Genomic DNA, 23925 nt, shown 5'->3' with positions numbered 1-23925 from the left:
TTAAGTCAAAAAGTAATCACAATTAGAAAAGAAGAATACTGTGTTCCATATTTTTATTCTACTGTTACTACTCTAATTGAAAATTCTCTATATAAATGGATAGGGTCTTTAACTATTCTTAAATTCTCCTTTCAAGGCTTTTCTGGTTTCAGTTCTGAGATGAGCTAGCCTATACTTCTTTTCCCATGGTAGAAAATTTCAAAAGCTACTTCTTTGCCCCATCATACACACTTGTTGCCTCTCAGCTTTGGTCACTGTTTTATGAACCATTCTCACCCCCACAAAATTTGCTAGAATCTTTCATCATATATTTAAAGATTTAAATGATTTGTTACTGACTACTGTCTTTTATTCTTTATCCACTGACATTCCTTACTTTATGCCTTTTACCAGCACAAGCCACTAACAATGTTTGTATTTAAAACTTAAAACATGCCATAATATATATTTCAGATTCTCACAAACTGTCATTTCACCTGCCCACTGATAAATTTTCAAAAGAGAAAAACTGTCAAAGGTAAAAAAAAAAATTAATACTTCTCAGAATGGCATGATTATGAGAAAATGAATAATCCTACTTACTTCTGGAAGGAATGAAAGTCAACTTTCTGTAAGGCAAATGATAATTAACCAATTCTATCAATATCCTACAGAATTTTGATAGGGGTACATATGGAAGCATATAATAATATCACATTACTATTAATTTATAATAGAAAATACGCTGGAAATAAGCTATATATTTTACAAAAGTAAACGGGTAAATTACATAAAACAGAACACTATGCAGACATTAGAATTATAATTTGTATTTGTTAACATGGTAATAAGATGTTTGCAATATACCATTCATTGAAAGAAATAAAATTCAAAGCATTATGATCCCCATTTTTCAGTTAAGCAAAAATATATGTGTGCACATATAAAGGATATATACCAAAACAGGAAGCTGTTATTTCTCAATGACAGGATGATGAATGAGTCAATTATTTTGCAGGCTGAGAGGACTTATTATTTTTTTTTTTATTAACCACCCATTACTTTTTAAAATTAAAATCCAGAGGAAAGTGTTTATAAGTGAATTCAAATTCTTACATATAGCGCTAAAAAATCTCTAATCTCCAACGGGCTTTTGGTCAGGAAATTTTTCAAAAGAGGTCAATTTAATATCCAACTACCAGCTGCTGTATCTGAAGTAGAAAAAGAATAGTTTAATTTCCCTAAATTTGTTTCATCCTTTGAAAAACTAACTTTAACATTAAGTAAAATACAAAGGAATAAAATTTTATCAGTGTAAACCTTAGTTGAAGGTGCCTGAAGCTTAAATCTTATTAATAAAACAGAATTTATCTTTTGTCATCCAGTCAACAAGAGGATTCAGACCCTTTCTCCCGAATACGGAGATAGGAAATACACTAGTCACCGTAATGCCAAAGTAACAGAAATAACTAGCTTCCGTTATTATCTCTCAAGCACAACTTGTGAGAGTGGAGATATGAACAATAAGTAAACGGGGTATGATAAAGGAAAACAGTTTAATAATTTATACCACACAGAGGTTTTTATGTATTTATATTATATATAAAATATAATACATAAATATATACGACACATATAAACATGTATGTGTAAACACACAGACATCCACGAGCGCATGTGTAGTGATGATGGCGGTGGTGAAGTGATGAACGCTGGGGTCAAAATACTCAGGACCGTATCCTGGCTGTGTCGCTAATGGCTGAGTGACTCTAGGTGAATTATGTAACCCATTTAAAAATACCTCATTTCTTCTTTTATAAAATAGTGATAAGAACAGCACTTACTCAATTGCCTTACTGTAGAAATAATATGCAAGATCTAGCACAAAAATTGCAAAATAAATGGTAACTATTATCATCATTAAAGGCTAACCTTCTCCTTTCAAACCATAAATTTTTCTTAATGCCAAACATTACCAATAACTGAAAGGACAGATACGCTTTCCTACATTTTTCAGTAGCTCATCACCTGCTAGGGCTCAAAAGCAAACATGATCCAGGAAATATATATGAAAATGTTTGATTACATGATTTTGCAACTAAATGGCAAAGGTAATGATGTAAAACCAAAATCATATTTGAAGTTTTATTCTGAAACACCAGATTAGAAAGATATTTAGTCAACTATATCATCTCATTCACTGTTAAGAATGTTACCAACTGGCTAGGCATATGGCAATAATATAGAACTGATCTGCTTTGTACTGAGTAGGTCTTGTTACTGGAAGATAGGCTCATCACCTTCATATAAATTTCTTCCACTAACAGTCACAAAATTTTCTTGTTCTATATCTAGAAAATTTTAGCATCAGTGTGTATTTTCACTTTGCAGCTTCCTTTGAAACAGGAAAGCAAAAATAAGGAAAGTAACAGGGCATTTACAAGAGTCACGATCTTCATAGTATTTATACTGTTGTTTTAGTAAATTTCCAAAGACAAAGCCCCATCTCCAAAGTCGAGCTAACACCAACCAACAGCTAATAATGTTAAATAAAAGTTTTCAGTGAAGTATTTTTATACCTGTGTTTTCTTATCAGGTACTTGCAGTGCCTCAGTAAGTAATCTTTTGAAGGCCTACATAACTTCAGTGACCAGAAGTCATCTAATCTCATCTTTGGGGAGCAAGATTTTCCTGGATTCCCACCAAATAAATAATGAACCTAAAATAAACAAAACAAGCCACATTTTAAGATGCACACATACTGAGGAAACCGCACAAGTGAAAGTAAAATTTCTTCATTTTTTTTTTAATTTCTTCATTTTGACAGGAATGTGTAACAGTAATAATTAAAACATTATTGCATTTCTACCAAAGGCTTCTTTTGATGTTTCTCACTTCCATTTTACTTTAAAGTACTGTGGCTACTTCCTTAAGCTGCATTTTAGATTAAAATGAGTTGTATTACCACAATTATACTGACAATGTAAGACATGAAACAAAAGCAATGATAGTAAGAAGCTAATCCACGATGCAGAGTTTACTTTAGGGAAACAAACAATGGGGATTATTAAGTAAACCAAGTGTTGGTCATAATAACAAACAAGATCTTTAATAAAACTCTGACACACATGTTGAATCACTGAAGGTCAACAGTAACTAGAAACTTTTTAAATTTTAGCATCTTAATTCTGCCTTAGGCTTACTGCCAAATATTAAGTGGTACATATAATTTGTGGCATAGCTTTTTATTTTTTTATTTTTTTTTAAACTTTTTTTTTTTTTAAGATTTTATTTATTTATTTGACAGGCAGAGATCACAATTAGGCCAAGAGGCAGGCAGAGAGAGAGAAGGAGGAAGCAGGCTCTCCGCTGAGCAGAGAGCCCGATGCGGGGCTCGATCCCAGAACCCTGGGTTCATGACCTGAGCCGAAGGCAGAGGCTTTAACCCACTGAGCCACATGTAATCATGTAATCAAGAACATTTAGCTTCTTTTTTTTTTTTTTTTTTTTTTTTAAGATTTATTTATTTGTCAGAGGAATAGAGACAGTACAGACAGGCAGAGTGACAGGCAGAGGCAGAGGGAGAAGCAGGCTCCCTGCAGAGCAGAGAGCCCGATGTGGGACTCGATCCCAGGACGCTGGGATCATGACCTGAGCCGAAGGCAGCCGCTTAACCGACTGAGCCACCCAGGTGCCCCGCATAGCTTTTTAAATATTACATAATACCCCAAAAAAGAAAAGAAAAAGGAATGCAATAATGATTTAATTGGTTTAATTTTAGTGATATTCTGCACTTAAACTGTTTTTGAAAACATGTATGTTCAAGACCATTAAACAATGGTGATATTTTTATCCTATAGATCAAAACTCATTTACCATTTAATCTGGGAGACTCTAAGAGAAATGACTTTTATTCAGTTCTATGGTATTGTTTACCTAAAGGTCTGAAATGATATGGAATTTAAATGATCACCTATCGCCTACACAGAAATACAAGCTTTGTCAGTAAGTTATTATATAATCTGAGCCCAATCACTAACCTATATGAAAAGTTTAAGGGAGACATGGTTTAAAGAAACCACCTTGAACATTTAGCGACACTAAAACTTGAGAATGCAGGACTGTTTTTGTGAGGCCAATGGAAAAGACACATCAATCATAGATAGGAAAAATAAAGATAAAAGACTTCTTACACAATAGGAAAAGCTAAAATCAGAAGTTACATTTACTTTTTCCTATCACGAGACAAGGTATCCTAGTGATAAAAACTGTACATTTTTTAGTTGGATACTGATATTATAGAAACAACAGGTCATGCTACATAGGGAGAAAGGATATTCAATGTCTGCTACATATTCTATGAGTGTCTGCTATATCATAACTTTTTATTCAAATGTACTTAAAAATATGCAGAAACATGTATTTTGGGATTCTATCAGATTATAGGTCTTGGAAAGTTTACAAACTGATGTAGTGATGGTACCTTGTGTAACTCATCATATACAAGCTGATGGGCAAATCTTGGACATGGTTCTTCCTCCTGAAGACTTTTACTTGGATTATCCTTTGCAGCTTGATCATTCTTATAGACGCAAGACCTGCAAGACATGGCTTTTTAAGGCATTCTACCCTAAAAAATTAGCAGCATACATAATGTTAATACAACTTTAGCAAGCCAATTATGTCTATTTCCAACAAAAATTTTACAAATTTGGGGACGCCTGGGTGGCTCAGTTGGTTGAGCAGCTGCCTTCAGCTCGGGTCATCATCCCAGCGTCATGGGATAGAGTCCCACATCGGGCTCCTTGCTCCGCAGGGAGCCTGCTTCTCCCTCTGACTCTGCCTGCCACTCTGCCTGTGCTCGCTCTCTCTCTGACAAGTAAATAAATAAAATCTTTAAAAAAAATTTTTTTTACAAATTTGTTCATATCAAATCTGAAAAGTCCTGGTCAAGCTCACACAATAGTATGAATCTGTTAAGAATGAAGGTTTTTTTGTTTGTTTGTTTGCTTTTTAATACTATTCATTTATTTGACAGACAGAGAGAGTAAACACAAGCAAGGGAGCAGCAGGCAGAGGGAGGAACAGGCTTTCCACTGAGCAAAAGGAGCCCAAAGTGGCACTCGATCCCAAGACCCTGGGACAGTGACCTCAGTGGAAAGCAGACACCCAACCAACAGAGCCACCCAGGTGTCCCTAGAACGAATTTCTTACATTCTTTTAATGTCCATCCCAAACCTCACTTAAGAAGCTATTTTATGTTATGAAACATAACAGCACATGAGAAAGCTCAAACCAAAGTCTAAAAGACAAGATAATCTCATCTATTTATTCACAATACAAAAACTCACAGATTTCTTTCAGTTTTACTGCTTAAAATAGATGTCCTACTTAGGAAATAATAAATTCCTTAGTTGCTGCATGGAGGAAGTTCTCTCTGAAGCGCCTATTTTGTAAAATATCCACTTATGCAGTAATCACGGAAATGTCAGAGCTGGATTCTCTGGGCCATTGTTTTCCAAAGCAAAATGTGCAGTACTAGTTCTGTGAGATGCTCTGTGACAAAAAGGTCCTGGTTTGAAAACACTAAATAATGCCTGCCACCCTGCTCTACTGAAATCAGTTCATTTATCCAAACTAAGTCCACCTGGAGGGGAAGGGAAGGAAAAACAAAAGATAAAAACAGAGAGGGAAGCAAACCATAAGAGACTCTTAAATATAGAGAACAAACTGAGCCTTACTGGAGGAGAGGTGGGTTGGGGGGGATGAGCTAAATGGGTGATGGGCATTAGGAGGGCACTTGTTAGGATGAGCACTAGGTATTATATGGAAGTGATGAATCACTAAATTCTACTCCTGAAGCCAATACTACACATATGTTAACTAATTTGAATTTAAATTAAACAAAACAAAATTAAGACTACCTGGGAACATTAAAAAAAACATTGTTCTCAATTTTACACTCTGACTTGGTGGCAAAATCTAGACTACAATACAATTCTCTTGACTTCCAGATCAGGAATCATCCATTAACTGAAGAAATCAGAGGTAAAATCCATTCACAGAACATCACTGTATACATAGGCACCAAAATTGACTTTTCCCAACACAGGCATAGCTCTCAGATGTTGTGGGTTCAGTTCCAGACCACCACACTAAAGCAAATACTGTAATTAAGTCAGTCAAAGGAATTCTATTGTTTCCCAATGCATACAAAAGTTATGTTTATACAATAGTCTATTAAGTATACAACAGCATTATGTTAAAAAAATGCATATAGCTTATTTAAAAAATACTTTATTGTTAAAAAATGCTAACCAACCTGATTTTTCAGCAAGTCACAGTCTTTTTGGTGGTGGAGGGGTTTACCTCAATGTTGATGGCTATTCACTCATCAGAGTGGTGGTTGCTGAAGGCTGGGGGAGCTGTGGCAATTTCTTAAACAGCTGACCATTGAACAACATGGGTTTGAACTACAGGGATCCACTATAATGCAGATTTTTTTACAGTATGGTGTGGTAAATGTATTTTCTCTCTCCTCATGATTTTCTTAACATTCTTTCCTCTATCTTACCTTATTGTAAGATTACAGTACATAATACATATAACATACAAAATACATATTAGTCAACTGTTTATGTTATTCACAAGGCTTCTGATCAACAGTAGGCTATTAGAAGTTGCGTGTTTTTTTTTTTAAGATTTTATTTATTTATTTGACAGAGAGAGATCACAAGTAGACGGAGAGGCAGGCAGAGAGAGAGAGAGAGAGAAAGAGAGAGAAGCAGGCTCCCTGCTGAGCAGAGAGCCAGATGTGGAACTTGATCCCAGGACCCTGAGATCATGACCTGAGCTGAAGGCAGCGGCTTAACTCACTGAGCCACCCAGGCGCCCCAAGAAGTTGGGTTTTTAGGGAGTCAAATTATGCATGGATTTCCAACTGTATGATAGTTGGCACCCCTGAGTCCCGTGTTGTTCAAAGGTCAAGTGTAATGAAATTAGCTGCATCAACTGACTCCCTTTCATGAACTACTTCTCTCTAGCATAGGATGCTGTTTGACAACATTTTACCCATGAGTAAACTTCTTTCAAAATTGGAGTAAATCCTCTCAAACCCTGCCACTGCTTTATTCATTTTTTTAAATTTTCCTTTTCAGTGTTCCAAAATTCATTGTTTATGCACCACACCCAGTGCTCCATGCAATACATGCCCTCCATAATAACCACCAGGCTCACCCAACCCCCACCTTCCTCCCCTCTAAAACCCTCAGTTTGTTTCTCAGAGTCCACAGTCTATCATGGTTTGTCTCCCCCTCCGATTTCCCCCAACTCACTTCTCCTCTCCATCTCTCAATATCTTGTTATTCCTTATACTCCACAAGTAAGTGAAACCATATGATAACTGACTCTCTCTGCTGGACTTACTTCACTCAGCATAATCTCTTCCAGTCCCGGCTGCCACTGCTTTATTAACTAAGCTTATGCAATATTCTAAATCCTTTGTTGTCATTTCTACACTCTTCAGTCTCCACCAGGAGTGGAGACTATGGCATCCTATTTCCATCCTATTTCCATCTCAAGAAACCATTTTATCAATGAGAGATTACAGCAATGCAGTCACGACTTAAAGCTCCACTTCTAATTCTTATTCTCTTGCTTTCCATCACATCTGCAGTTACTTCTTCCACTGAAGTCTTGAACCTCTCAAAGTCATTGATGAGTGCTGGAATCAGCTTCTTCCAAATTCCTGTTCATGCTGGTATTTTTTACGTCTTCCCACAAATCTGAATGCTCTTCATGGCATCTAGAATGGTGAATCCTTTCCAGAAGATTTTCATTTTTCTTTGCCCAGATCCATCAGAGGAATTCATAATCTATGTTAGCCATAATCTTATGAAATGTATTTCTTAAATAAGAAGACTTCAAAGTTGAAACAACTCATTGATCCATAGGCTACAGAACGAATGCTGTGTTAGCAGGCATGAAAACAACATTAATCCCATTCTACATCTCCATTAGAGCTCTTGAACAACCAGGTGCATCCTCAATGAGCAGTAATACTTTGAAATAAATCTCTTTTTTTGAGAAGTGGGTCTCAACAGCAGGCTTAAAATATTCAGTAAACCATACTATAAACAGATGTGCTTTCTTCTAGGCTTTGTTGTTCCATTTACAGAGCACAGGCACCGTAGATTTATCATAATTTTTAAGGGTCCTAGTATTTTCAAAATGATAACTGAGCACTGTCTTCAACTTAAAGTTACCAACTGCATTAGCCCCTAACAAGATTGTTAGCCTGTCCCCTGAAGCCTTGAAGCACTGACTTGGCACTGACTTCTCCTCTCTAGCTATGGAAGTCCTCAATGGCATCCTATTCCAATAGGAGGCTATTTCATCTACAATGAAAATTTGATGTTTATCGTAGTCACCTTCATTAATAATCATAGTTAGATCTAATTTAACTTGTAGCTTCTACATCAGCACTTAGATGTTATCAAGATAGCTTCTTTCTTTAAACCTTAGGAACCAACCTCTGCTAGCTTCAAACTTCCCTTTTGCAGTTTCCTCACCCCTCTCAATCTTCACAAAATAGAAGAGTAAGGGCCTTGCTCTGGTGCAGGCTTTGGCTTAAGGGAATGTTGTGGCTGGTTTGATCTATCCAAAACACTAAAACTTTCTTCATATCAGCAATAAGGATGTTTTGCTTTAACATTCATGTGTTCACTGAAACAGCACTTCTCATTTCCCTCAAGAACTTTTCCCTTGCATTCACAACTTGGCACAAAAGGACTAGCTTTCTCCCTTTACTTGAACACTTAGAGGCCTTTGTAGGGTTATGAATTGGCCTAATTTCAATATGGTTATGTCTCAGGGAATAAGGAGGTCTAGGGAGAGGGAGAGAGATGAGGGAACAGCTGGCTGGTAGAATGGTCAGAACGCATATAATATTTATAAATTAAGCTCACCATGTCATATGGGCCCAGTTCATGATGCTCCCAAAACAATTACAACAATACCATCAAAGATCACTGATCACCATAATAAATATAATAACAATGAAAAGACTTTAAATACTTTGAGAATTATCAAAATGTGACATACTGACATAAAGTGAGCAAATTCTGCTGGAAAAATGGTGCTGACAGACACGCTCAACACAAAGTTGCTATAAACCTTCAACTTGTAAAAACTGAAACATGTACAAAGTGCAATAGAGCAAAGCACAATGAGGTATGCCTGTACTGACATTCAAATGTGTGACATCCCAAATTAACACAAGTCTTTCTATTTCTGTCTTTTGAAGAAACTAACATCCTCAAATAAATGTTACATTGGGATTGAGACACGGACCAAAGCTCCTTACCAACTATTCCTCACAATGTCATAAATCCAGAATGAATTTCTGACATTCTCCTCCCTCTTTTCCTTGTCTTTGCTGAGTCCAGATAAGACATGTATTTCATTCAGTTCTGGATCAATGGTTGCTCTCTGTGTGAATCCTGTCATTGGAACTATAAATTGAGAGAGAAAATAAGATGACAACATTCATGTTAAATAACAGAGTGGAACCACTATATAAAAGATATATCCAACAGACTACATAACTTTTGTATTACACAACAAATAATGGTTTATTATGTTCTCCCTGCTCTAGAATGTAAACTGTACAAGGGCAGAGGTAGTTTGGTTCACTATGTAGTTCCTAATGCCTGGCAAGTAGTTACTCAACTATTTGTTGAAAGAATAAATGAATGCTAACTACCAGAAGAGAGCTATAATGCAGGAAAGAGGTATGCAATGTAATCATTTTTATTGAGGGAACAAAGGTCAATGCTTTATTAACTGATTTTTTATCTCAGCTCTAACGTTAATAGCAGAGGTAAAACATTCAAATGTTGACTTGGAAAAATACAAATTTGACAGAAAATGAAACACATCTTTAATAAGGCTAGAGTCATTTAAAATATCCCTTTATGACACACAATGAAATGACATAATTTCCAAGTAAAAATAAGAACATTTTGGTGTATAATATGCCTTTTTGTTTTCCTGAATAGTTCAAACTGCCTAGAGATAATAATATTTTATTTTTCTAAGAAATCCACTAAATCCCCTAAATGAGTGATTGTCATTCTGCATTATCCAGTGATTTGCGAAACACTGACACAACAAATGTAAATTTTTCTCACCACTGTTATATGGAGATATTAGTTGAAATGTAATTTTGTGGATCATGATATAATTGCCATGAATCTAATACAATGTCATTGTTTCAACACTATATTTCTTTTATACATGAACAATCATCATATGCTCAAAATGCTAAATAATTATCAGACAAAGTAAAATATTTCAATCAATCCAGAATATTATGGCAGGAGATGCTAGCCACATTGATCTTCATTTGTCTTTATCTACTTTAGCAGGGTCAAATAATCCAGCATTTATTTTTTCCTAGTTTACCTAAATTAATGTGCCCTTTCACATTCCTATTCAATACATTTGTGGACTATTTTATTTTTTTATTATCTATTTTAAATTTCTTTTTTAAGATTTTATTTATAATTTGAGAGAGGGAGAGGAAGGCTCCTTCTGGACCAGAGAGCCCAATGTTGGCCCAATTCCAAAACCCTGGGATCATGACCTGGGCTGGAAGCAGACACTCAACCAACTGAGCCACCCCGGTGCCCGTGTTGGTGGAGTGATTTATAGACTATCCAATGCATTCCACAATAAACATGCTAAAAATAATGCACACACATATAACACAAATATGTTTGTATTTATACACATATATGCACATCGATCTAATCTTAGTAATGATCTCAGCCCTCATGCCATGGTCTTTAGTGGTTATGTAAAGTCTGGTATTTTCCTAATGATGCTTTCTAAAGTTCCAAGGTTCTGCCCTCTGTTCCTCAGATAACCTTGGAAGAAAGATAAAACAGTAAAGAAATGAAATCACTTTTGTTAGTGGTAGAAGTAGAGGACATACATAACTGTACTGTATTTAAAATTTATTGCATTTAAATTTTTCATTCCATTGCATCTTAATACTGAGCCTTTAAATTAAGAATTCTCGGGACGCCTGGGTGGCTCAGTCAGTTAAGTGGCTGCCTTTGGCTCAGGCCATGATCCCTTTGGCTCAGGTCCTGGGATGGAGTCCTGCATCCTTTCTCGGCAGGCAGCCTGCTTCTCCTTCTGCCTCTGCCTGCCACTCTGCCTGCCTGTGCTCTCTCCCTCTCTGACAAATAAATAAATAAAATCTTTAAAAAAAAAAAAAAAGGAATTTCCTAAGACTAGTTGGCAAACTCTGTTTTGATCTGGCCTACCTAGGGTCAAAGCAGGCCTCCTCATATAATTATTTACATTTTCTCTGTGGCTGTTTTCAATCCTACGAAAGCAAGGTAACACTTGCAATACTGTATGTATGGCTCACAAAACTGAAAATATTTACACACATATAAAAAGTGTGCTGATCCCTGTTCTATAATCTTTTAAAAGTATCAGAAATGTATGACTTACTATAAACTAATGCAACAAGCCACTTACCCTAAGTAAGGACTCACTACAGAAATGGAAATTTTGGAAACCAGCAGAGAGGGAAAGAAATTTTGAATTCTATAAAATGGAAGTGGAGTCATCAAAGAGAGGGATGCAAAGGAGTACTGGCCAGGGGGTGGTGGTGGTGGTGGAAGCATGTGAGAATGTGGAAGAATGCCAAAACCCAATTTTACATGCTTCTCTTTCTGGACTGTCACATTTTGCCCAGAAGCAGCTTGGGGGCAGTAGAGAAAAATGAGAAGGATTACTTCTCAAAAATAGAAGCAGTGGCAGGTTTACAATACTCAGGGACATCATGCTTATAAAATCTATACCATAAGGTATTATAAAACATTACTTTGATTACAAAGCATACTAGGAACCACATATTTCCCATTTCTTTGATCTTCCGTATCTCATGCACTTCTTACTCTGCATAATGTTGATTTTACTTTCCAGTTATACGTTCAAGTCTATTAGTGACTTTTAAACAGCTTTACACAGAGATAATTCATATGCCATACAATTCACCCATTTATAGGGTACAGCTTGGTATTTTTTTGGTATATTCACTATAGAATCATCCTCACAATGTAATTTTTGATCATTTACAATACAGAAATGAGATGCGTGTCCCAAAAGTTTTTGAAAGCCAACCTAGGAACTTAAATACCAGTAAGTATTCGAAACAAAATAGAAGTAGAAAAATCTTTTAGATCTTCTCAATTAACTATGTGATTTCATGAAAGAAACTTTTTACTTTTTTAAAAGGATATTTTATTTATTTGAGAGAGCGAGCGAGCGGACGACAGAGCACAGAGGGAAAGGGAGAAGACTGCCAGCTCAGCAGGGAGCCTGCTGCAGGGCTTTATTCCAGGACCCTGAGATCATGACCTGAGTCGAAGGCAGATGCTAAACGGAGCCACCCAGGTGCCCCTACTCTATTTTTTCAAGTTTTTGTCTATTTGTTTGTTTGTTTTTAGTAATCTCTACACAGAATATGGGGCTTGAACTCATGAACCCCAGATTAAGAGTCACATGCTCTTCTGACTGAGCTGGCCAGGTACCACTTTGCAAGAAACATTTTTAGACTCTAAAGTTTTCTTATCCAAAAATTGAAAGTAGGGCTATATACCAGGTCTCTTCAAAGCTGAAATTTCTGTTAAGATCCTGCAGGGTGAGAGCAGTGTGGACAGGCAAAGAGAGAATCCTGAGATACAGACAGCATTTAGGAGGCTGTTATGATGGTAACAAGTAAGGAAATATCAATAAAGAAGCATTATTTCCACAAAATGGATGTTATCAGCAGGAGGAGGATAGGTATTATGTCCTAAGCACAAAAATCCACTAGACGGACACCATAGGGACCAAGCTTGAAGCAGCATAAATGTGTGAAGAAAAGAGTAAAAATGTTTCACTGATTTTTTGGGGAAGCATCCAATATTTTACTCTAAGAATACTCAAAGGAAAAATTTCTCAGGGCAGGGAAAGATTTCTATTAATCTTTAAGTTCACATACTCTAACAAATATAATCTTTATTATGTACTACAGACAAGGAAAAATGTTTACATATAAAATGTTTGTATGTAATTAGAAAAATATGGAAGAACATACATCAAACCATAACCAATAATCATGTGTGGGGCAGTTAGGACACTTTTACTTTTGTTCTATAATATGCATTTTTCCAGTATATATTGTTTTTATAATTAATTATAAGGAAAAGAAAAATCCAAACCAAAATACAAAAAATATCTATCAGGGCATATATACCAGGGACTTTTGGTAGTAAGTGAAAAGCTCTGACACATCCTTCCATATTTGTCAGGAAAAAAATTTTACATTAATATTTGGAATCTTATTATTTAGATGGAAAGGGAATTCAGGTTTCAAAAGACAGTTTTATTGGCACTAAAATGAATATTTTTAAGCCATTTTGCTGGTATGAAGTTACAAAACTAAAACTAGGCATCACTTTATTTGAATTAAAGTATTTTTTATTTTTTCCCTAAAAAATAAAAATGAAAACTTGTATCTGAGGAGTTCCTAACAATTAGGGAGTTAATTCAAATTTACACTGAATATATCTATGTTAATGGCCTCTTGCCTAATTTTTACAAAGTGCACTTAAGCTTAATTCCTACTTCCACTCTATGCCACATGAGTAACAATTCAAAAACATTAACAAAAAAATTTGTAAGTTTTCCAAATCCACCTTCAAAGGCACTCTAGTTTTCTCTAGGAAGCTATTAAAAATCTCAATTTCTATAATACTCTAAATCTCATTTGTTACCTCTTTGGAAACAGAAGAAAAAAACTTATTTTCATTTTAAATGCAGAGATTAAATGTTCTTATTAAATAAAAAGTAAAAAATTTGGTATGTATATATACATACATACATATAAGAATTATCGCTTAGCACTCACTAATAAGCCTTTTAGACTTTTGGATTTTTACTAGCAGAAGCTGCTTATGAAATCTAAACTTTGGGCCTCTTGGTTTCAGATAGCAAACTGAACACAAACTACATTATTTCTCTTTCCCAACATCCCACAACACTCGCAGGAAAGATGTTCTGGCAAAAAGAAAGAGAAACCGTAGGAGGAAGAAGAAAGAACGTTACCAAGAGGTAAGAAATTTTGAGGCTCTGACAGTCAAGAAAAAGAGAGCCCACTCACCAGGGTAAAAGATAAAAAATTTCCAAGTAAGTTATCAAATACAAAAAGCAGGAGTACACTGTGAGGAGGGCTCCTGTGGAGAGAGCTTCTACTAAGGATGCAGGAGCCTGAATGAGAAGGAGAGCCGAGTTTCAAGTCACTGCAAAACTTCACACCGATATTAGGGAAGACAGCCTGGTGGACGAGATGTGCCATGCATCTATACACCATCGCTGGTCAGTGTCTTATGTAAGGGAGAAGCCGGCTGGGAAAGATGCCTACCCTATGGCACAGAAGTTACTGTTGTTTACCAGTCCTTTTTTTTAAAACTGAGATTTATGCATTTATTTATTTATTTGAGAAAGAGAGAGAGAGAGAGGGAACACGAGCTGGAGGAGTGCGAGAGGGAGAAGGCCACCCACTGAGCAGGGAGCCCAAAGCAGGGCTCCATTCCAGGACCCCGGGATCATGACAAGAGCCAATGGCAGCTGCTTAATGACTGAGTCACCAGGGGCCCCTTGTTTACCATTCTTAACTGATGTAGTCCTTTATTCATAGATTTTAATGTTTAGATAGAAATCACAAGACATATGAGAAAAATTTCAACCACTTTATAAGAAAAAATTATCTATAAAGATAAAAATAAATCACAGAAAGAAATAGAACTTAAAAAAAAAAAACCCCAAACTCATTATCTTTGTAAAAAATAAAAAGAATATTATACATATAAAACAAGAACAGGCGTCCATAAAAAGGAATAGAAAATAAGATTTTTTTTTAAAGATTTTATTTATTTATTTGACAAGAGAAAGATCACAAGTAGACAGAGAGGCAGGCAGAGAGGGAGGCTGAGCAGAGAGCCTGATGCGGGACTCGATTCCAGGACCCTGAGATCATGACCTGAGCCAAAGGCAGCAGCTTAACCCACTGAGCCACCCAGGCACCCTAGAAAATAAGATATTAAAGAGTAAATCTAGGACCAAAAAAATCAGATGACAAAATGAAAAAATAGTTAGAAAGACAGTCAGTGGCTATAGGCTAAAAATGGTATTACCAGTATAGCAAAAGATAGAGAAATGATTGACAGAAAAGTTACAGGACAGAGGATAAAACCACTGAAGTAAGAAATCTGTCTGAGAAGAACACTCAGGAGAGGGGAAACAACGTAGGGGTAAAAAATAATGAAAGAAAATCTACCTGAATGATAGAAACAATCAGGGGTCCTGTTTGAAAGAGCCCTGCGTGCTAAGCATGTTTTACAAACAACAACAAAAACCACAAAACTTTATATACAGGTGTTCCTCCCTTTTTGAAAGTTTTCATGACACACTTTGCTTCTATGAAGGATCTACATTAGTACTTGTTTTAGCTAACTGAAAGAAATGAGGATGAATTTTCACCTTTACAAAAAAAAGGTGAAGAGCAAAAACAGCATGTGTTTGTTTCACAGTGAGCCCTTAGAGAGGCAGATCGCACCCTCCCCAGGAACTACAACCAGCCTCTCCGCACCAAGCTGCCCCAGTTGTTAACTGTGTCTGTGCTTTATCTCAATTTATTTTGTGCATCACTTAGCAAGATGTGTCCTAAGGTATCAGAAAAGTCTGAGAGAGAGGTTGTTTTTTGGGTCTGGGAAGAGTCAAATTTTTTCCTTATAAATAAAGTGGTAATTGCTTCTTTGCTTTATGCCAGTTTGGCTTACAGAAGTTTTCACAGAAACACTATTTTTGAATAGAGGGAGAAACAGAAAAGAGAGAGAGAGAGAGATAAAGATCTCCTAATGAAACTTTAAAACTCTAGGAATAAAAAGAAAAATTTTTAAAGCTTCTACAGAGGGGAAAAAGCAGTCTTTTACACACAGAAGAATAGTAAGTGTCAAACTTACTAGACCTTTTATCTGTAACAATGAATGTTAGAATACAATGGAATAATAACTGTAAAATTCTGAGGAATATAAAAAGATAAGGAATTAAAAGTCTATTTCCAACAAGGAGGGCAAAATAAATGAATTTTTGGATTAGTGGAAATATGAAAAGTTATGTCAATGACTGCATATGAAACAATTCTTTGAGGAGCTATTTCAACAAAACTAAAAAGGAATCCAAGAAAAGGAATGATATGGGATGTAAGAAACAGTGGCAGTCATAGATGACACAGGAAAGCAAAAGGAAGCTTCAAAGAAAATAAAGATCCATTAGATTTTGAGCCTTTATAAGACATTTGGAATGAAAAAGTTTTAATAGTATTTTCACACCTGTAAGTCCAATCACAATACCTGAATTATATATGGTACCCCACTACCCCTTTCATTGTTTAGAATTTTGGCCCTGATGTTTTTCTTCTGGCAACAATCAATTTTCTTAAGATAACTTGATCACCACTTAACACATACTTCTAACATATCCTAAATTTGTGAGTCTTGTTTGCAAATGGGTTTCCAATATGAGTCTTCATATAGCAAACCCTCCTAGGCATATATACCCATGAATATTTCATTTCACACTAACATATGAAAGGAGAATACAAATTTCTTGGTTTAAGGTCATTTTCCTTGATCACTTTTTTAAAAAAGATTTTATTTATTTATTTGACAGAGACAATGAGAGAGGGAACACAAGCAGGAGGAGTGGGAGAGGGAGAAGCAGGCTTCCCTCTGAGCATGGAGCCTAATGTGGGGCTCAATCCCAGGACCCTGGGATCATGACCTGAGCCGAAGGCAGATGCTTAACAACTGAACCACCCAGGAGCCCCTCCTTGATCACTTTTTAACTGTACTGTTTTCTTCCATCCACTACTGCTGTTGAGCTATCTGATGTCCATCCATCCATCCATCCACTCATCCATCTTTCCTTTTGCATGTCATCTTTCTCTCTGAAATCTTTCATAATCTTCCCTATGTCTTTGATATTCTTAAGCAAACTTTAATATATCTAGGTAGGTGTCCCTTTATTCTTCCTGTCAGGTATACTATAAGCCCTTTCACCAATCTGAGGCCTTTTGCTTCCGAATTCTAGCAAATGTACCTCCCTTATTTTTTCAATTATTCTGCCCTCTTAAAATTTTATTTTTCTTTATTTACTGCTGTTAGGATGTTCACACTTGTACAATTCCTTTCCATATCCTCTAGTTTCTTTTATATATATATATATATTTTTTTAATTTTATTTATTTGAGAGAGAACTAGCTTGAGTGAGGAGAGGGGTATAAGGAGAAGCAGACTTTCCAATGAGCAGGGAACCAGACACAGGACTTGATCTCAGGACCCCAAGATCATGACCTGAGCTGAAGGCAGGTGCTTAACTAACTGAGATACCCTGGTGCCCCTCTTTTGTATTTTCTATCTCTTTATCTTTTTTCTTTCCTATTTTTTCCCTAAAGAATATTCATTCTCATTTTTCAACTAATTAATTCATTCACAGCCATTCTATTTATAATATTTGTTGCAGTCTTCATTTCAAATATATTTTTCATATCTAGTATTTCCATTTGGTTCTGTTTTTACAATTTTTAGACTTTATTTCATATTACTAGTACATCCCTTTGTATCTTTATATTAATTATGCTTGTTTTGAACTCCTGGTTCAACAACTGTAATAATTCTGCTTTAGATCATATATGTTGTCAGTTTATTGATTTCTTTTGAGACATCTGTAGTCCTCAGCTGTCTAGTTATATCTCTGTGAGGTAGTATTTTCAACATACCAGCTATTTTTTCTTTTAAGATATATCAGGGAGGACCAAAGGTCAGGCCTTAAGTAGCATCAGCACCAGTGAATTTAAGGAAAATGGAGGGGAAGAGCCATTAAGTAGTGAAGCCTATTCACAAAGAACCAGTTAATTACTCTACTTACTATCATCCCCCTATGTAAGGATTTCACGGCTTTAGACCCTTTGGGGTAAGTAGAAGGCAATTTTCCTGGACTTAAAGGATGAAAGAGAAATGGATTACTGAGAGTAGATGGTCAGGCCACATCTAATTTCACCAATTCTCAACACAAGTAGGGTTCATGCACTGCCATAATGTTGTTCTTTGGATTCTGCACTAGTTGTACAAGCTAGTTTCTATAGTGAAGGAACAAGAATTAACTCAAGGTAATTCAGGGGACAGACAGCATTCTATCTCATTTAAAAGAGTTTCTGGAAGCTAGTTGCCTCTCATTTTATTTTTCTAGGGCTTATTTCTGGGGTTTGGGTCTGGGAAGAGTCAAAATTTTTCCTTATAAATAAGTTCCCTTAGGAAGGGAACTATGTTAGTTTGCAACTCTGGCAGAAATAATTTTCATTCTATATTGTTTGAATTCTGCTTTATGAATTATGCACACTGCATTACTTCTATAGTAATTTTATTGAAATAAAAACTGGTTGAACAAAAACAGCATTATCTAAAACTAAAAAGTTCTAAAGGTCAAAACCAAGGAAGAAGTTTTCATTCTAATATGTTAGAACTATTAACAGTCTTCTGTATTAATTTTCTTCCCAAGAAGAAAAAAAGGCTATTTTTACAAATTTAATGGTTTCTAATGGGTAGTTGTGAGGTGAGGGGAAAAGAATAGGAGAGTTGTAACATACAATATTTTATTTATTTATTTATTTATTTTTTAAAAGATTTTTAAATTTATTTGTTAGAGAGATACAGAGCACAAGCACAGGCAGACAGAGAGGCAGGCAGAGGCAGAGGGAGAAGCAGGCTCCCTGCCGAGCAAGGAGCCCGATGTGGGACTTGATCCCAGGACGCTGGGATCATGACCTGAGCCGAAGGCAGCCGCTTAACCAACTGAGCCACCCAGGCGTCCCCATACAATATTTTAAAAGCTTTCAGATTCAACTGGCAAAAAGCTCAACTGAATGGCATAAATCTTTACTAGTCTTTATAAACTGACTCACAAAGAAAAATTAAACAGATCAGTAAACAAGATCATTTGTTAATCACGAATACATTTTGAAAGAACACTTGTCTGAGGAATCAGAAGATAAGAACAACACAACAACTATTATACCCAACTTGTTTTTAGTTTTTACAGGAAATTACATTGATCATTCTTCAACTCTCCTATTTTTTAACACTTTTATTTTTTAAATTTTTATTTTTTTAAAAGTCTTTATTTGACAGAGAGATCACAAGTAGGCACAGAAGCAGGCAGAGAGAGAGAGGGGAAAGCAGGCTCCCCAGCAAGTTGAGATCCTAATGTGGGGCTCGATCCCAGGACCCGGAGATCATGACCTGAGCCGAAGGCAGAGGCATAACCCACTGAGCCACCCAGGCACCCCTCTTTAAACTTTTTTAAAACTTGAAATAGGGCAGCTAAAAAATGATTTTATCTGACAGTCTAAATCACATTTTTCTTTTCCTCTTCTTTCGTTGACCCAATAGGGGAAGATTACCAGAATTTGTAACATAAGGAAAGCCTACAGGGAAGCTAAAAAGACAACAGAGATATTTTTGAAGTTATTTCAATTCCTGAGGAAGATACATCATTGCATTAATTCATGAACTAATCTCAACTCTATTTTTGCTTCATAATCCAATGCACATATTATTAGTTACTTTAGTTAAGACACAGGAAAAAAAATACAATTTCAGAACTGTTACAGAAATATAAGTTTAATAAAAACAATTTTCTAAAATTTCTCTATTTGTTAGGGTATTTTCAGCTTCAAGTAACAGAAAACCTGAATAACAGTTGATTAATGAGCTCATATATCAAAATTTTCCAAGTGGGCAGCTCCAGGATTGTTTCATCAATTTAACCAAATCATGGTGCTACACTTCTCTTGACCTTGCTTTCTTTTTGAAAGTTGACAGTACCAGCTTTAAGCATTACATCCTTTTATATTATCTGTTCAGTTCCATTCCATTAGTCTGTACAAAACTGTACCTTTATAAATATCTGGTAGTGTTAATACTACATTACTTTTCATTTTCAAAACTATCTTACTGTTGTTGCATGTTTGTTTTTGCTGGTTAACTTTAATTCATATTTACTATCAAATGACCTAAATTTTATATTAAAAATACACAACACTTATACAAGCTTGTAACTAAGTAAAAACACCCCTGGGAGAGTAGAAGGGGAAAAATTATGTAAAATTATTATTAACAATAATGATGAGAGGGAAAAAAGTACAGAATACCATTTTATCAGAATAATGGCACAACAGATATTAAAGATGCTAACTGGAAAGCAACGAAGCCCAGTTACACGGAAAATAAACACTACCATTTCCTAGCTTAGTAACTAATCTAGTTAATGACAGCAAATCATTAGCTTCAGAATCTTCTCTAAACTGCTGAATTGGCCTGATTTAGTTAATTGTTAGAAGTCTAAAAGGGTCCAATTCACAAGGACTTATTCTATATAATTACATACAGACAAACACACACACTTATTTATTAAAAAACAATGTCAATAATATCAATGTTTGACCAATTCCGTTAGTTGAACTAAAAATCTTTTAAGACTTTGCTTTTAAGGTTTTCACAAAAATGTTTATAGATAAATTAGGACTTGCAGACTCTACTAACATAGCCCTCATGTTACTTTCACAGCCTGATAGCAGAAGGGAATGAAATTTAACTGTCAAAATTTTGGAGCTACATGAGGCCCTAAGATCAACTGGTCCAACCTCATTTTCGGATGAATAATCAGGCTCAGAAAAGTTATGTATACAATTTTGCCAAAGTTGCAGAGGGATGAGTGGCAGATCCAGATGAAGAGAGACCAAGTCTTCTGATTCTCAATTCACTATTCTTTCAATTATACCAATCTGCCACTATGGTTAGAACAGAATGGAATAAACAGTGACAGATGTGGGAAAATACAGTCAACAGATGTTAAGGAACAAAACAAGTAAACACATAACTACTATAGAACAGGAACTAGGCTGAAAGAGCTCTGTATCACCAATGTTTGACTGAGCATCTGCCAAATGGTGAAGACTCATATATGTTTGCTACCTTTAATAATACACATATGAGAAAGTATTCCTATTACAATAAACTGAGTTTCTATAGCAAACTATAAAGCTCTGGTGGTGTGACAGACTATCTTCTAAACATAATTTTCAATTAGTGTTAAATACAGAGCTTACATATGGGGAGTCTGCTAAACCCCCTGTGCTTGCCAAAAGTTATTCAGAAATAAACCCAAATTTTAGATGTGCTGAATTTTGATGTAATTATGTATGTGTTAGACACAATACTAATAAATCCCTTCTTTCTAAGCAGCTGCCAATCCACTGATTTAAATTGTAATTTCTTTCTGAGGGGAGCATAACATTGTTACACTCTAGTTAAAAAGTAAGAGTTGAAGTTTCTTCAAATCTTGAGATGTTAAATCTAAGATAATACATTTAAATAATTATAAAGAGCAACCATTTAAGATGTTATAGTATCTAACACAATAAAAAATTATAAAAAGCAGCAGCAATTTTACAATTAGATATGCCATTTCTTTCTTTCTTTAAAAGATTTTATTTATTTGAGAGAGAGAGAGAGAAAGAAAATGAGCAGGGAGCCCAGCTCGGGGGCTCGATCGATTTCAGGACCCAGGGATCATGACCTCAGCCGAAGGCACTCAACACACTGAGCCACCCAGATATGCCATTTCTAATTGATGATCTTAATAATTCAAATTTCTTCTATGATTTCAAACAATGCATTTGAAATTCCCATCATAAATGCAGTTTTAATCAAATAACCCACATTACTGAATCACAGATAAACATAGTAATTATATGTTAAGTCCATCTCAAATAACAGTAATTAACTGTAGTAGAAAAGCTTTAGAACAGTTAATAAACAGAATGTTTAAATAAGCTACAGAGCATCCATGTAATGAATAAAATTGCTATTTTCTTTTCTTTTTTTTTTTATAAGATTTTATTTATTTCCAAGAGAGAGAGAAAGAGAGCATGCACGTGTGAGTGGGAGGAGCAGAAGGAAAGGGACGCTGGGCACAGAGCCTGATTCGCAGCTCAATCCCACCACCCTGAGATCATGACCCGAGCTGAGATCAAGGGTCACAGCCCAACCAATTGAGCCATCCAGGTGTCCCCCAAATCGGTATTTTCTAGTATTTAATAATGTGGGAATTTAAATAGTATTTTCCCTTGTCCTTAGAAGGGCTTTTCATGGCTTATAAATAATAACATAGTAAGATAAAATAAAATTAAATGGACTTTAAAAAATCAGGTGAAAGTAATCCCATGGGAAGACAATTGAATATACCACAGTTCTGACATGAGGTTTTCGGTTTGGTCTAACTTAATTCAGTGAAAGATTTTTTAGGAGATCTAGAGTACTGAAAAGACTGAGTGTTTTTTTAAGAAATCCTGTATTTCAGCTAAGCTTTACAAAGATTCTGAAAAGCAGAGTCAAGATTATACTAGATGAGTATCTAGAATTGTGGTACCAATGAAGATTAGAACCATATACTTTAATTACTAGTCTGGGCTTGAGGAGTTAGAGAATTTCAGGAGACAATGACCTGTAAACTAAGATCTGAAAAGATGTGCAAAAGTTAGTTACACTTTGAGGTCAGACAGAAGAGTGATTCAGGTAGGGAGAACAGCACGGATAAAAACCCAAAGGCAAGAAAAAGTGTATCTATAAAGAATTAATATTCAGTGGTCATGAAACAAAGAACTGGTAGCAAGGTGAAGTTGGATACTAAAGATGGGGCTGGAAAGCTAATTCAGGTGAGGCATATAAAGGAAACTAGGAGTCGGGGAGTTTAGATTTAATCTACAGGGCAAAGGGACACAACAAAAAAATTTTAATCAAGGAAGGTCTATCATGTTTACATTTTATATTTTTTAATTTTTTTATTTTTAAAGATTTTATTTATTTATTTGACAGACAGAGATCATAAGTAGGCAGAGAGGCAAGAAGGGTGGGGGGGACAGGCTCCCCGCTGAGCAGAGAGCCCAATGTGGGGCTCGATCCCTGGACCCTGAGATCATGACCTGAGCCAAAGGCAGCACTGAGCCACCCAGGTGTCCCTATTTTATTATTTTAAAAAATACTTATTTACTCGAGAGAAAGAGAGGGAAAGCTGTGAGTAGGGGAGCAGAGAGAAAGAGGGAGAGAGAAAATTAAGCAGACTCTGCACTGAGTACAGAGCCAGACATGGGGCTTGATCCCACAAGAGTTAAGATCATAACCTGAGCAGAAACCAAGAGTCAGAGGCTTAACTGACTGTGCCACCCAGGTACCCAGAGTTTATAGTTTAAAATTACTTTATCTTATTAGCATGAATCCAAAAGTAAGGTTGTTAATCTACTTCTTTGTTTTCCCCATGCACAACTGTAAGCTCTAGAAGATAGAGCCCTAATTCACAATTTTATCTCTAGCACTTAGCTTATTATCTGGAACATAGTAGGTGACCAAAAAGTATCTATTGAATAAATATCCAAGCACACATTTTTGCACTTCACTGGTAACACAAAACTGCTGTATTCTGCTTGCAGTACAGAGTATGAGATGGGGGGAGAGGTGGCATACACAAGAAGAAGAAGACCAATTATTATAGCCAAGCATAATCACATAAATATTTCCCAACTGTATTCTCAGCACAAAATGACTACTGTAAACGTAAGAACTTGAAAAGCCCTTTGGGAAAAAAATGACCTTTTTTTTCCCAGGCATTTTTCAGAGTAAACAAGGTATGTTTTGAGAGCACCTGACTGGCTCAGTGAGTGGACCTCGTGGCTCTTGATCTCAGGGTTGTGAGTTTAAGTCCCAAGCT

At 35.7% G+C, this 23925-nt stretch overlaps 1 protein-coding gene across 2 annotated transcripts in view; it reads right to left on the bottom strand.

Annotated features, from left to right (window-relative positions):
* MKLN1 (muskelin 1) overlaps positions 1-23925 on the bottom strand; it is a 173115-nt gene that overhangs the window by 24547 nt on the left and 124643 nt on the right. For both annotated transcript variants that reach the window (XM_045062993.1, XM_004741739.3), the window contains exons 13-15: positions 9344-9491; positions 4463-4577; positions 2559-2698 (exon numbers count right to left, since the gene is read on the bottom strand). In XM_045062993.1, the coding sequence (XP_044918928.1) occupies positions 2559-2698; positions 4463-4577; positions 9344-9491 (403 nt within the window). The remainder of the gene's footprint in view (positions 1-2558; positions 2699-4462; positions 4578-9343; positions 9492-23925) is intronic.

The sequence above is a fragment of the Mustela putorius genome, unplaced genomic scaffold, assembly GCF_011764305.1.
Source record: "Mustela putorius furo isolate JIRA1106 unplaced genomic scaffold, ASM1176430v1.1 tig00003845_pilon_pilon_pilon, whole genome shotgun sequence".
In the NCBI taxonomy this organism is placed as follows: domain Eukaryota; kingdom Metazoa; phylum Chordata; class Mammalia; order Carnivora; family Mustelidae; genus Mustela; species Mustela putorius.
The sequence above is the reverse complement of the archived record's forward strand: the minus strand, read 5'-3'. Positions and strand labels throughout refer to the sequence as shown.